We start from the raw sequence: 16349 nt of genomic DNA, 5'->3' as shown, positions 1-16349 counted from the left end.
CATTAAGACAAGAAATTTAGTAATTTCTTATTAGTGCTGTGTAAAACCAGAAGCAGATTAGGAGGCTGAATGCAATTTCTAGGTGGTTTTGTTCAATGATTATTATACTCTGTAATAATCTTGGGTGAGATCAAGCCATATTCAGAACCAGGAAGTTGCATTGTTCATTATGTCTGTAAGGAAGCTAATCCTAGGGGGTTGCCAGGCTGGGAAGCAAATACTATGTGTAAGAGGCCCATGCAAGAATTTATGGTGTTAGTAGAGAAATGGGAGTCAAGCAGGACTGAGGCAAAGAGCTTTTGAGGTAAAAAGGAAGGGTTAGACTTASTTAGTGCTGCAGGGGAGTTGGGCTATGGACTGGCCTTCCTGCTCCAGCCCATTGTTCCTGTTTTGTACAAGCCTCATTCTGTAAAGCAGGTACTGCACGTAGCAACCCACAGAGGCACCCACAGAAGGGTGTGCTGGGCAGCAGAGCTGGGTCAGATCTGACCTCAGTAAGGGGAGGAGGGCACTTCCAGCTCTGCTGTTCTGTCAGGTGCAGCACAAGCCCCCACCATGACTTCTTGCAGGCAGCAGTACTGTCCCTACTCTGCAATTCCCCATCTCCTGGTGCTGATGTTCTGGGCAGTATCCTATTTGCTCCCCTGGCACAGGAGGGAAGTGAAAGCACATCTACCTGCTCTGCTGTTTGTTTGTTACGACCATAAAAAGTAGGTATCATAGCCCTGCTCCTTCTGTTTGCACCAACAATCCTCTACCAGTCATGCCATTGGCCATTTGGCAAAACAAAATTTAAAAGCGCAACCACTACACATGCAACAGAATTTAAAAAACCAAACTTTATTATATTATGTCAAAATAATTTGTATTTATATACAAATAAATTATTATAAACTTAGAAGATTTTGCTTTATTAATTTGAAGCATATTAGTACATTGTTCCTCAGCTTGCACCTTGCTAGGCTKTTTAAAAACACAGTTCATATCCTTCATGTTTTGACCTAAATTTATAGCCAGTTCTAAATGCTCCATCTATCAGAAATACTTTGCATACAGCACRTACTTTGTACAGTAAAATCAAACCATAACAGCCGTTCCTGAGGTATACTTGCTTGTCCTCAATTGGACCAACACAACACCACTGYGGAACTGGCTTGCTTTGTTGGGAGCTTCTGGAGTGCTAGGAGAGGTGTGCATTGAAGAAGAGAAGGTGAAGGTACACTTCTTCATTTGCTTTTTTATTTTCAGGCAGTTTTGTGTGAAACAGTTAATTTCAAAAAGCTTTACATAACTGCATAATGAAGAGGCAAAGAAGACAATGTAATCTCTGTGCTGAAATCCTTTACATCAGTGTTTTCTTAATCTCTCTACAAGTACTCATTATGTTTTGGATCCACTGGTTATTGCTCAGCTCATGTTTCCAACAAGTTGGCAGTAACTTGGGCACCTCAAAGGCATTAAGCAGTTTTATTTTCTGGCTCGTGCGTTAACTACCGAGAGAAAGCTAATGATCTTTACTTGCCAGCACAGTCTTGGGAGTTCAGGACAGAAGTGTAAGAGCTGGAGATGTCAGTATATTCCTGCTGGCCTGGATAAATGGCCATTTTCATCTGTGATTGAATAGGTAGTGGTCTGAATAGTGTAATGCTTTAACTTGAACCTTCTTCCAGGCTTCTCTGTGATCATGGTACATAGCCTGGAAACAATGCAATCGTTCAATTATAAAGGATCTACAATAGTATCATCATGATTTGGCACTATTTTTTTAGTGGAGTACCACTAGAGAAGTTCTGCATTCTGTTCATATGATGAGTATCARTGGCAGGTCAATCAGTTATGCAGCACACACTGTTTACACTTTTATCCTATGCTGTGTGCATGTGTAGTCATTGTAGTTGCTTTCCTGGAGGTTTCATTCTCTAAATGGCCACTTTACATTGCTTTGCTTTCTCTACCRAATCTGTTTTGGGGGACAAGAGTCACAAACAACTTTCAGAGATCAGAACAGTATTGGCTGTCAAACTCTTTAACAAAATCAACAGATGGGAGTGATCGTTAACATGGTGTGTTACATTTCTGCCCTGCTGTGCATTCCAGAAGCTAATACTCAGGATAATTTCTGCTTAAAGATCTTAAGGAGAAAGGTGAGGAGTCAGTGCTGAAACATATTCCTAGGCTTGGCACTCTCACCAGTTTGCACTGGGGCCCTGGACATATCACTTGTCCTCTCTGTTAATTTCTCTATATAGCAGGGAGGATAGTATCTATTGTGGAAGGACATTTAAATARCATTAGTAAAGTGCTTTGAAGATTAGAAGTGCTGTTCAAGTGCTCATAAATTATGCTGCRTTCATTGCAAGATGATGAGATGCATGATTCTGATTTTTTCACCTCATTTCAGGTGCTCTGAATAAAGATCTACTGATGCGAAATGCTATCACAGCTTTTCACTAGAAGACACATTTAAGCCAAGAACCAATATAACTAGAAAACAAGAAGTATCTCTGGAACAAAACACAGAGTTGTCTGTATGCAGTCCTTAATATATGGAAAAYGCTAAATGTGCAGTATGGCCTCTGCAAAATGTAGGTTTGGGCTGAACTTCACACTCTGCAAGATGGAAATTTTCTGACAGTTCTGTGAGAAAATTCATTTCAAGAACTAAGWCAYAGGCAAGGTCCACACATCATATGTTAAACCTACACAAACACTCTCGTAGCTGCAGAACAGTAAGTCTGCTTAGAGCAGGTGTRTGTACTGCCTCCAGTTTGCTTGCTTTCTGAAAAAAACCTTTTAGTTTAGTAATTTTAGACAGTTTGGGGGCTTCACCATTAAGATGGGCCTTTCAAAATGCACACAGTGGACCACACCTTCAGCTGGCACAAGGCTAGAGTGGCATCAGCAGAATTGCCAGCCTCCCCTGCGTTAATAAGCTTATTAGAGTGACACAAAATGTATCACAATCCACAACTGATACTCCCAAATTTGAGAAAGTGTAAGTGGAAAGAGTATCATCCTACCTTATTTTTTCCTTCATGCTGAAAGCAGCATTAAGCTCAATTGCGAGCCTATTTGCATAGTTAAGAGCTAGCTTTAGTAATGTGCTGGAAAGAGACTGGGTATTGAGTGGTACCAATTTAGTGCTTACTGCTGCAGGGCCACTTGGAGATTGTGTTATGTTATCTTTGTGGTTTCTGTGTGACATAACCCTGCCACTACATGTCAGATTAGAAATCCCAGGTACATGGATCCTTTGTTCAACTATCAGCACTCTCTATGCTGGATACTTCTTCGGGTACCAGCAGAGCCAAGTCCTCCCCATTCCAGCTTGTGCACAGAAGCCAGCTGTAAGACAAAGATGAGACAGGTACCCTTAGCTGAGATAGTTAAGTACAGCATGCTGACTCAGCACMAACAAACACACTGGATAGCTCTGTACAGCCACCCTCTGTGGCACAAAGCTGTTGATGTGTCTTAGTAAACAAAAGCAATGACACTACTTGCCCTAATTAGACAAGTCAGACGATATCATTACTGCTGTCTTGGAGCACAGTACTAAACTGCTCTGCCTGTTACAGACTGGAACTACTTTTTCTGCTCTCCAACTGTAACACTGCATGACACTAAAAAGGAAGGTGCAGAGAAAGGTTATTCAAAGGGTCAGATATCTGAAACTAATGATAGAAATTAAAGAAAAATAACTTTCAGAAATTTATGGTGATGATGTAATACACTACTGATTGCAAGATGGACTGATTGATGGTAAATACCTGTTACCATTCCTGCAAAAGAGTTTGCTTTTTTAACAGCAACTTTCTCTATCGTACAACACTGAACTAAAGATAATATTTAATAGAATGAGCATTTACTGTGCCTTTGTTAATATAACTGAATTTTTCAATTATTTTATTACTTTACTGAAAAGTACTYGACTCGCACACACAAGACCCTTTTGCTTCAATTCCCTCAGGTCTAAGACCCATCACTGCCTTAGTCTTAAATTAGGGTTAGTGTAGCTTCTCTGTAAATACTGTGTAAAGCACTGTAATAAAACAGGAATAGACTTGAAATTACAGGAATAGACGTGAAATGCTCTAAATCTTCAGTATTATCACTGCCTTTTCAAATCTTAAAATGCAGCTGATGCAGAGAGAAAAGGCAACTGAGGTGAAGTCAAAGAATTAGGAAAAAAAATATCCAAGTCTCCAGCCAGAGTGCCACCCTCTTAAGAAAAACTTTCCCCCAGACTATAAATCTATCTAATGAAAAGTGATTCTTCTGTCACTTAGATTTTTGTTTCAGCATCCTAAGAAGAAGTAATTTATACGGGAAATAATGTAAATTGACCTTTGCTTTATGAGTACTCATGGATGGTATTTCACTGTCAGTATTACTAGATGGTCACTAGATATGATTAGACACAATTGCTACAGAGGACTATTTTTTTAACACATTTAGAGGTTTATTCTTCTGGGCCTTAAAATCTTTTGCAGATTTTAATGGCATAGCATCACAAGGTATCCACAACCAAAGACCAGGTCAGATAGCTTTCCATTAAACCCAGTGGGTGACTGGTYGTGTTTATAACCCTCATTAGCACTTAGAAGAGCTCAGATTGCAGAATTAAGCTCATGCCTTTCACATGATCTGTGGAAAAGGCTTTCCTATAAGAAAGACCATGTAAAGGTCTCAAACCAAGGGAACACACACATGTGATCAAGGGTATGGTGTATCCCATTGGCAGTATATTCAGGGTAGACTTCAGTCTGGGGAAAATTCACAGCAAAGAGCTGAGGGAAGGTAGCTGGATCAGGGAAAAGATGTGAAACTAGAGCCCCTACATCACATAAACRGATAGGAAAGTTTRAGAACTACCACATTAAAACATTCAGCTTCAATTCAYGTCAAAATAGAAATTGGCAAAGGCAGTCGTAAGAACCCTCCTGATCCATACTTACCACAGTACAGAGAGTGGAATTAGACAAATGCCTGCCGATAGGAGGAAGCTAAAGCCTGAAAACCATGCAACAGTGGTTGCATAGAGAATATTAAAAATTGAAATTGACATAGTGCCGGTCACAACTTCTAAACAGGCAATACAAGCAAACACAGCACCTGCCAAAAATAAATGGGTGAATTACAAACAAAATAAAATCTCTTCAAATACTGAAGTTTTAAAATATGATTCGAAATCTATTGACAGTATTTTTTCAAGTATGCAAGTAACAAGCCCTGGAGGATCATACTTTGCTATGAAAGTGTCTTCTGTGGCAACTCCTACAAAATGGTAGGATTTTTTTAAATGAAAAAAAGCCCAAATAAACAACACGTTTACTTAAAAAGCTACTTTTCTTTACTATTATTCTGTTACCATGCCTACTTTCTTGCATATGCTTATTACGTGAAATGTAACCTGTTCATGCTCACTAAACATGTTGTGCATGTCTCCATCCTTTACCCCTTCCAGTTCCATTCTTCATTCTTTCTTTTCCCTTTSTTGGCTCTTCTTTCTCTAATCTTCACTCTTATACATGGAAAAGACTGATTTAACAAGSACTGCTGGTTCAGCATATAACCCCTGCCTTCTCATTTTTTAGAAGAAACACAAGATTGTTTGGACTGAACTACTCTTTGGGGTSGCAGACTATCCCATCAGTATCTTGTTAAATACATTTTCCAAGCTGCATTCATAGCCACAGGACCATAACCAAAATCACACTAGGTAAGCAGWAAAGGAAGACAAGAGGCAACCTGATTCCTGCATCAAACTACTCAGGTAGCCAAAGTCCTGAARAATGCCAAGAAACTGCAATACCAGAGCTGCATGTTAGCACAGCTAGAATAAAGAGATCTTTGTTTCGGTGTACAGAGATTAATCTTTTAAAAAATAAAACCAACTATGAGACTGTTTCTAGAAAGTATATATATCCCAAAACCTAGAACATACATGCTCCCCAAAAGAAAAATATGGTATATTAGACCCACATTTTGAAGCCTGACATGCTTTTTTTCTGTGTTCCATAAGGAAAAGACTTTGGGAAATAATATGTTACATTTCTTGGGACATGCAGAAAACATAGGTGTGAAGCTGCATTCCTCCTCCTAGCTGAGGATCCAAGTCCAATTGTTTCTAAGTGCTTTGGAGACTGACCACCTACTGCTTACCTTCCTAAATTAATGTGTGACAATGACTAAGTAACAGAAATACATCTTTCTCTGCATGCCAAAATCTTGTGAATGCAGAAGCCCTTGTGAAATCACACTTTTACAAATGTTGAGCATTCTTCTGCTTCAAGCTCCCCWTGGTCTTTAAGAACATTATTTCATATGAAAGGTGAAACTCACAGTATTTTTTAACACAGTGTTGTGTACATAAATTCAAAACCAAAAGCCATTACTGTCAAGACACAGGGCCATATTATAGGGAACTTGAAAGAAAAGCAGTCTTAAAATACCAATATAGATCTGTTTGTTTAAAGGTAATCTTTGTGCACCTCTATTCTGCAGCACCACATTAYTTTATTGTTTAAAAACAAATTCTACTTACCCTGTTCACTAGCRAGAACCACTTTTGACAGCATGGATCGGAGAACAGGAATAGGCATAAAGCAGAACAAAGATGGCAATCTCACTGTAAAGCAATCAAGAGACATTGAAGTAATTAAAATCCAAGGTTTTACAAATATATGGCAAATGTGTTAGTAATTTTGAATTCTTAGTTCCCCAAATAGTAAAATGCAACAAAAAAGTCAGACTAGATGTGCACTGAGACACAATTATGCAAGCACAGAGAAATTAATAAACAAATATATTTCTATGGCACTAACTAAAACCAAATCATAAGCAATAATTCCATTCTCTCTCCATACAGTTCATCTTTTAATCAAATCCTACAATCAGCCTAATCAACCAAGTATATTTTACCTCTCTATGACCCTTTCAAGATGGTATGTTCAATATCCAACACCTGCATTCACTACAGATAACACAGCAGTATTTTCATATATATTGTTGACCATGGAACAACTGATATTGAACTCACCTAAAAACATGAGCAGGGTAGTTTTGGCAAAGGCAGCCATGACCATTCCTCCAATGTAAGAAAACATCCCAATAAAGACAATATAAATGTCTTTGAGACATTTGGAAAACAAGTAAACTCCTAAAAAGCTGGTCAGAGAGATAGAAGTGGATGCAGCTGCTCCATATCCAATGTATACTTCATCCCAGCAGAGTGGCTCATCCAGCTCGTACAGTGTAAAAAGTGAAGTCCCACCCAGCAGAGTAAACAAATACGCCATAAACGTAAAAAGTAGCACAATTATTAAAATTCTCTTTTTATAAGGGGCAGTTTTAAAAAGCATGTATACTCCAGAAAATGTCTCCCTAAGAAGTTCTTTCCAGGATACTGGTGCCTCATGCTGGAATTGAGATACACCTACGGTATCTTCCAGAAAAAATACAATATAAATGATATTAATGACATGGAACAGAGATGCTGTCACAAATGTCCATGCAAAGCCTATTCCTCTTAGAAAGTAGCCAGATAGCAGTCCTGCCAATCCAGATACAACTCCAAAAATCAAATCCACTACAGCTATTCGTGTTGTTTTCTGCTTCTCATCGTGACACTCCTCCGCTATATAAGCAAAGCCTCCTCCAAGGAAAGTTGCTATACTCCCAAACAGTCCAGTAATAAATGCGACTGCAAATAGGACAGAGAGTGACAAGGAAAAATATGATATTGCAGTGAAGCTAATACTAGAAATCAAAGCTCCCATTGATGGTAAAACTAAAGACCTTTTGTGTCCCTGGCGATCCCCATTAGCTACAATGATAAAGGCAACTGTAAGGCTAGGAATGGCCCTAGTTAAGTCCAACTGCATATTAAAAACAGAGGCTTTTTCTTGAACTTCCTGCAAAGAGAAAATAAAAATAATTGTAAATACCATAATACATTGGGAAAAAATGTAACAATATTACATATATAATTATTAGTATGCAATATAATGAATAGCACAGTACATGTTTACAGACGACAAATGATACTATTATAAAATACAATAAATAAAATGTAATTTTATAAGATTGTATGACATTATGATATATTAGGCTATAATAAAAAACAGGGCATTACTACATCTTTGTAAGAATAAATTATTTTACAGTAATCAGTAATACAAAGGAACTGCTTATTCAGACTCCTRCTTTTGTAATTTGATCTTCAATATTCCTCAAACATCCATTGTTACATTTTAATCAAGAACTTTTTGCTGAAGACACAGTCTTACTTGTGCTGCTGAGGGAGAAGTTTCAACAGACTTCAGCAGACAAGAAAAATCCTTTTGAACATTCACTTACAAGAGCTGTAAGTATCTTAAACTGCAAGTATTTCCTTAAATACAGGGTGCGACAAAAGGGCTATTTTAATACTACTCAGAAATCAGTAGTAAACCAGTCTTTGATTAAGGAATGCACCCCATGCTCCCTACTCACAGGAGAATGCTTTTCCTAATTCTACTGAGGTGGTTACAAGAAACAATTCATGGACTGGAGCACATTATGCAAGTAAACACATCAGGATTTGCTCTGATGTCCCACTGTACAATGTTACGACTACTGCTAACAATAACAACCACCAATGTGAAATACAGCTTTAAATATTATACTGACTCACAGATATGTGAATTAATTGATTTTASAAACAATGTAAAGCTCTGGGTTCAGAAACTGTCCAAATCAGTGATGTCTCTACAGATACACCACAGCGGGTGTTCACATAAGAAACAGCAGCTAACACTATAAAAATAAATAGTTAACACCCATTATGGGGAAATTTCACTTTCTAATTATTCTAATAATTTCTATTAGTTCTTTCTAATAGAAGTAAAAAAACCAAATGTAGCTGAAAAACAACCATTTAACAAAGCATGAATGGCTGCCAAAAAAAAAGAACTAAAGAAAGGTTAATTTAAAAAAATGTTAYGAAACCAGCTGCTAAAGGACACTCAGCAAGATAATTCAGATCTGTTTTTAATGTACAGATGCACACCTGACAAGAGAGCCCTTTCCAAGACAACCACCTGATCAGACAGAAGAGCAGCAGGGAAAAAGGAAGCAACTTTATCCACACAAACCCTTGATACTCTCTAAGAGAAACTTTCAGATGCAGAGAGCAAAGTCACACTGAAAGTTTTCTTGGAGTTTTCTGAGACAAAACACTGACTTGGTCAGGCATTGAGCTCTTCAGTCAGCAACAGGTACAGCTGTGCAAGTCTGCCCAGAGCACTGTCAGCCTGTATTCAAGCCATTTATATTCCACATTTTAGGTGTTTCCTCTGTAGCAAACATAATCCTGAGTGGCATCCAAAATGATGAGAAGCCCTAGAACTCACAGGAATATACTTTGGGCAATTTTAAAAGCCGCTGAAGACTTTTTAAAATCATATTTATATTTACAAGCAGAGACCATGAATTTCTAGTTCAATCTCTTTTGTTTACAAGTTGCCAGGTTTTATTGTAAGAGGAAAATACAGCTTATCCTGAAGTTCTCAAGGAAAGCCTTCAAGATCCCCAGCCCTCTAAAGTATTTTTCTTTCTTCCCTTATGGTGTCTGAATGCCTTAGGAAACATGATGTCCTGTCCACTGGCCAGCACTGCTCTCACCCTGGAAGGGTCAAAAGCATGAGGACTGAGCAAACTGAGATGAAAAATGTTATTCTGATCTTTAACTCCACTGCTGCTGACAAAGAGAACTCTGTACAGTTGCACACAATGCTTCTTTGCTAGGATCATCATGTTCAAAGACATGAGCATCAAAGAAATGCTACTACATTAAAAATAAAATTAAATGTCATTATGTATCATCTCAACCCACATTAACCACATAATACAAATATTATTGTCAAACCAWAATGAAGCATAAAACTGAATAAAAAAAAACAAATATTTGGGTGTTCCTGTTTTGGAAGAAGTTGTGCAACATAAAAAACATGGCTACACATCCAGATACCACACATGACCATGAACTTGCTGACATAAAAAAACTTGATATCTACTGACAAGAAGACTGAAGTCAAGTACAGGAAAAATCCATTTAGAGTGTCAGGCATGCAACTGCCCACTCTGGTTTTATAAAGCCAAAGGAAAAGAATATAGAAAATGATAGGTCAAACCTTTAGCTTTAAAATCATGCAGCTCCATTAAATAATCAATGGAATTACATACATTTSAAGAGAAAGATCTAGTTTTTTAATCTGCAAGTTCACTCTACTCTGAAAAATTACTCATGGCAGACAGAAATAGGTCTTAAAATCACCTATTTCAAAATTAAAAGAATGAAAATGAAGAAGCAATTAACTTATATAAAGATTAAAGTAAGAGAGGAGTGCAGCACTTGAGATTGGTCAGTGTACAGGACATGATAAACTGGCAAGCTCATAATATAAAAAAGRAAGCTAAGTAAAAAAGGAAAATGCACAAATTGGATAATAAATAAATGGGATGATAAATAATGTTTAATGGYTAATAATATAGCTTTTTCTGAGATAATAAAAGAGGATTATCCAAGTCAGTGATCAGAGTGCTTCCGCTTGTATTCAAATTACCCTGAACTCACTTTACTATAAAATGACTAATTTTCTTCAAATTGTAAGAAATAATCTAAATTCTGCAAAGACTAACCATTTTGAATGATATTCTACCTTTTTTGCAGGCTCCAAGCAATTTTTGTCTTCAATTTCCTTTTACATTTTGCTTTCAAATAGGTGAGATTAGTATAAAGCTTTTTCAGCCTCAGAACATAAGGACTTACACTAAATTAACTCCTGAGAGATATGTTCTTTTAAACATTAATTCCAAATAGGGCCTCATGGCAAAATTTACATCTATAAGTCTCTGTCAGTTAGGATGGTCTTGGAAAATCCAGAACACCTACTTCACACTTCCTCATGAAAGGGCTTGGAATTAAGTTACTGGATCTACTCTTTGGCCCATACATAGGACTATTGCTCAGCACAGTGGCTAGTTTCCACCTAAATTAATGCACGTTTTGAGCATTTAAATTCTTATACTATGGTAACAAACGTTGTATGAAAATGCAGCAAGGCATCCAGACAAGAGCGCAATTGTTCAAAAGCCCCTGCCCTACTGGCAATCACTGAAATGGAGGGAACAGAAATTTGGCAGGAAAGGGAAACTAAGAAGTTCTGTTGGCCAGTATTCAACTGCTGTCTTGAAGGACTCATGCTCTCAGACATCAAGTTAACTATACTTTGTAACCAAAAGACTGGTCAAGTGTCAATTCCCCACCACATCAGAGACACCATCTAAACTTCAGCTGAAATTCTGCTTAAGTTTTTTTGTGAAAAGACATATGAAGTCTTATATCCTGAACTCTAGGTGATGGCAGTTTGAAAATCAAGTTGAATCTGAAGGGGCTGCAAAATGCAAAGATGTATTAAAACATAGATTTATTGATGGCTCAGTGATTAGAATTGTATGCACCATGCATGGTGTTCTTAGCGAAGATGTCCAGGCACAGTACCAAACAGGAGCTAACACTAAAGAAAACACTTTGTGGGAGTAACATACAAGCATTACTCAGACGATAATTGGTAATCACCTCCATGGGTCAGCCCAGAAGCCATGCTGGACCATAATTCTGTTGACCTTTTTACTTTCACATTCTTTCTACTAAGACCAGCTTCTGTCACATGACAAAGAATCTATGCCACAGTGAAAGTCCTGAATTATTTCTTTGATCACCTTCACTGGAAGCACGYACCATTAACAATCTCCTTTAATATATGACAAAGAAGGTAGATAAGCTCAGGCGTTCAGTCTTGCACATATGCAGTACATCAGACATTCAAATATGAGATGTGAGCAAAACTTTTCAAGTACCACCTTTTCAGCAGCATAGACGAGAATGCCAGCTGTTTTTGGAACCCAACTTCTGCGTTTTATATATATTCAGATTTATACTCTGAATAATTTGCTTTTCTGACTCTACAGTGGTTTCATCTTTCACTTAAACCAACCCAACTACCAGCTGTTGTTCAAACGTGTGGTTCTATTGCATCTCTTCTGAAAATATGCTTCCTCTGCTATGCCCATGTCAGACACAGCAATCATGYGGCCACTGAGTGTGTCAGAGCAGTGCACTGCTTCAGAAAAAGAAAAAAAAAACCAACAAAAAAACAACCCACTCAAAAAGCAACAAGCCCAAAACAAGAGATGAGCTTTCTGTTGCATCAGTGTCCCGCTCAAATCCAAACCATAACGTGTAACTGCAGAACTGTGGGATACAACACATGGGGTGAGAGGAAAAAGGGAAATAGAGAATGACCATCTCTTCTGCTGGCAGTTCAATTAGCTCTGCTTAGGTGTAGCATTAAAACTGCACCAGAAGTGCAATAGAAGAGGTACCAATTCAACTAGCTATCCAGCAAGCTGAACTGTGCAAAAGTGCTAAAAATGTAACTGACCGTAGGATCCAGTCATCTTGATGTCTTTGTGTTTCAACAAGGCAGACTAGTAATCTGAATGGCAAACCTTCAATTGTATTTGATTATGCAAAAAATCAGTTGAATTTTTTTCCACATTTTAGAATCACATCAATTTTTATTTTAATTTCCCCTGTTCCTCATTCTCGTAATTCCCCTGAAATAAATACATCTTAAGCTAGATCTTATTCCTCAAAATTGCAGGGCGTTTGCTAAACTCCACATGGTTACAAAGAACAGTAGGAGCCAGAGACAACGGGTGGCTCACAAGCACGACATGCACAATGGTCGTGGGAGGAGGAGCCTCCAGTTGCACCSGCTGTAATGTCAGCCCAATGCTAATTTGGTCCCCATTCTCTCAGACGACTTTCAACTCCCGCTTGTCGTTCAAATACGAATTTATCTCAGCATCTTCCTGGAGACAAATCTTTGTCTTTAAAGCACTATCACTACCTAGAGCGTAACATTGGAGCAAGGAGACAGTGAAGTGAGAGCAGGTTACAAAACCACGGCTTTCCGAAGAAAAAAAGATTAAGGTTATAAAACAGGAGGCGATACTGAGGCAGCACCTCCTGGCTACAAGTTTATTTACGATTATTATTACTCCCCCGCCACTTGCCTTCTGTTTGATATAAGCCGGGCTGCTCTTATTCTGCTCGCAGTGACTGACATTGCTGTCGCTCACGAAAGTGGAGTTGTACTCCTGCTCCCACAGCCGCCGGTATATGAACTGCTGCACCAGCGGGCTCGTCAGGGAAGACGCAAAAATGTAGATGAAAATGACGGGCTCCACGCACAGAACCTTCTTCATGTCTGGGTCTGAGCTTCAAAGCCTGCGCCAGAAAACAACCCGCAAGCGCTCACGAGGTGAAAGGGAAACACCCGAGCGACAGGCGGCACGATAGCAGCCCCATGCGCGGGGGAGACCAGTGCCGTCCCACAGCGCAGCGGCCCCGGCACTGCCCGTGTCCCGCTGGGGTGTCCCCTCCGCCCGCCCGCTCTCCCTGCGCACCGGCCCCGTCCCGCAGTTCCGTGACACCGGGGGGCGGGACGCGGGGCGGCCGTGTCCCTCAGYGGAGGAGYGTCCCTCAGCGGAGGAGTGTCCCTCAGCGGAGGAGCGTCCCCCGCCGCGCTGTCACCGCCCCCCCGGCCGTGGCCGCCGATAGGACGAGGCCGGGTGCCGCCATCTCGGCGCAGTGTCCGTGTCCCGGGCCGCGAGCGGGGCCCTGCGGCGGGCGGAACAGCGGCCCGGCGGCGGAGCGGAGTCCTTGTGCTCGCTCGCGTTCCCCGCCGCGGCGTTTGTCCCCACGCCGGGGCTGCTGCCAGAGGTCAGCACACGTCAACGCTCGGGCGAGTTCAGCCCCGCCTCGCTGCTCTGCGCTGCCCGGGCCCGTGGCGTGTTGGGGCTGCTTGCACAACCAGGATCTGCGTGATCAGCGGCATCTCTGGCCTCGTTTAGCACCGGGACCCCAGCCTAGAACCGGCTGGGCAGCGTGCCCGGGGCCCAAGTGGCCGTCCCTGGCCGAAGAGGAACCCGCGGCGTGCTGCTCCTCCTGCCGTGCTGCCGTGCGCTCCTCTCTCAGCTGACATAGCTTTTATTATGTTTTATTAGAGCTGCTCTCCCTCTACGTGCTCTCGGCTTGTCAGCCTGTGTTAAAGCGACATTTGTTAACCACCTGCTGTCCCCTCATTAATAGGATCAGAGAATCGTTTAGCTTGGAGGTTGGAAAAGACCTCTAACACCGTGAAGTCTAACCATTAACCCAGTGGTTAGGAAGAGACAGATCTTCTCTCCGAGTCTGGCATCGCTGGTGCCCGGAGTCGGGGGAGAAGCCTGGTGGCCTGTGTCCCTGTCTGTACCGCTGCTGTGGCACCTGCTGCAGCTCCACATGAGAGGCTGTGCTGGTGCAGACCCGCAGTTGTGCAGTTCGGATCCGATGTGCASGGCTCGGGGAGCACACCCTGGCAGCTGGTGCACTGTCCTCCCGAGACAATTCTGAGTAATGATTTGTGCCTTGTCGCAGGTGTGGTACACCAAGGAGAGGTGACAGAGCTGGGGAGTCCCAAAGGACCTTCTTTCAKTCTTAGATACTGGTTCTCCATTACAAATACTGGGYAAAGTCCTTTTTGTGAAAAGCACATCAGAACTTCCAAATTTCSCTGATGTATTTTGCTCTCTTAAAATAAGAAGGGCGGTTTAAAACTGAAACAATGAAAACTCAATTCCTTGATAAAGTGATTTGAAGAGAGATTATCTKTAACATGGGTCATATGATCTTGTGTAATGCTTTAACTTGTTCACTGCAATGTGACATGTCATTGAGTCCMAAATTTAGRGACAACACTGACTTGTCAAGTGTCTCTTAGCRTAGGATCAATCCAATGTGCTCAGTGGTCTTGATCATTTACTTGAGCTTCTTTGSTCTAGCATATAGGCTTGCTCACAGCAGCACACAGGCAGACTGATTMAAAAAAAGTGCTACTCTGGCATGAAATCAACTTGTAGAGAGTAGTGTCCTTCTCCTCAACCTGTCCAAGTCCAAAGTCTGACTCATCCCATGACAGTATTTTGTTTGTCRCAAGGCAAATCCAAAACAGTCATATGAGGCTGCTAAATGAGAGGGGCTGTTCAGGTCATTCACCCAGCTGTTAACATTAATTTGAGCAGGGTTAAGAAGGGKTTTTCAGCCTATTGGAACTTTCAATGTTCCACAGAGGGATATATTGTTCAGAGCCCCATTAAGTTTCTTACTAGATCCAGCTGTGCTGAAGAGTGTGTAACTTATGAAGGAACACAAATGTCTCAGTGCAGTCCAGCCAAACTTGTTTTAATGCACAGTTCCTTTAGGACAGCCTTCCCAGTGCCAAAGAGTGRAACTCTGGATCTATGTTCTGGAGAAGTCCTCTGCTTCTCTCCTTCCTAGTAACTATGTTTAAGTTTGGGCTTGGGTTTGCAGAGCCGAGTGGCTCCAGCAAAGTTGTGATCTCACCAGTGCTGTAGGCAAAGCTGCAGCCTGTGCTGGTCACCTCGAAGCACCTTTTTATCTTTGTGCAACAGCTTGAAGCCTATTCATTAAYATCTTCCAGGGCTGACACAACATTTTCTCCTCATGCAGGTGCATTGTATGTAACCATATGTAAGGCATCAGGATATATTTGTCTCATTTGTTTCCAGTCCCCCCACTTCAAGAGGAACTAAAAGCAATAGATGTCAGTGGACTTTTAAGATCAGACTTAGCTGAGTGRTGCTTATCTTTTGAAGCTGAACATTTCCAAATAGCACAATACATGGCAACCTAGCTTCCTCTGTCCTCTGCTACCAGTATTCACACTGGCCCAAATTTGAGCAACATGCCCATGAACAGAATTTACAAAAGTCACAGGCATGTGGTGGCTGCAGCTATGCAGTTTGCACTGGTTTGAATTTTGTTTACTGACATCCTCAATGTGTGAAGAATTGAAGGAGCACATGCATTCATTGTAGAAATAAAGCTTTCAGGGAGCATTTTATAAGCTTTCAATAATAAAAAAAATTAAAGCCCAAACAAATGACTGATTTTTGAAGGTGGTGGTGGTATGTTTCTTGTCTACCAGGGCGTACAAAGAAGTTCAAAGTTCAGGATTTTAGGGGTCTTTGGAGAGATCCCACAAGCCCTAGTCAAAGATATTGTGTTATCTTCAGTGATGTAAATGTCCAAATAAAGCCTCCTGCACTTCAAGGAATTACRTCCACAGAAATCATGGATACTATAAACATCTTTTTCTTTGCAGTTTCTTTTGATAAAGATAAAGATACTTTTGAGAAACGCTTTGCTGAAGTATTTTTCAAAAAAAAAAATCATT

General features: G+C 40.5%; 1 protein-coding gene across 1 annotated transcript; it reads right to left on the bottom strand.

Moving 5' to 3' along the window:
• Positions 1-831: 831 nt before the first annotated feature.
• Positions 832-13507, bottom strand: SLC46A3 (solute carrier family 46 member 3). The gene is made up of 5 exons (XM_057366676.1): positions 13126-13507; positions 7043-7916; positions 6548-6631; positions 4959-5115; positions 832-3345 (listed from the first exon to the last, which is right to left on the bottom strand). The coding sequence occupies exons 1-5, from the start codon at positions 13315-13317 to the stop codon at positions 3258-3260; spliced, it is 1395 nt and encodes a 464-aa protein (XP_057222659.1). The 5' UTR covers positions 13318-13507; the 3' UTR covers positions 832-3257.
• Positions 13508-16349: the final 2842 nt, after the last annotated feature.

This window comes from Malurus melanocephalus, unplaced genomic scaffold (genome assembly GCF_030028575.1).
Source record: "Malurus melanocephalus ecotype Western Australia unplaced genomic scaffold, MMel_1.1 scaffold_70, whole genome shotgun sequence".
Lineage (NCBI taxonomy): Eukaryota > Metazoa > Chordata > Aves > Passeriformes > Maluridae > Malurus > Malurus melanocephalus.
Note: the sequence above shows the minus strand (reverse complement) of the source record. Positions and strands in the feature narration are given on the sequence as shown.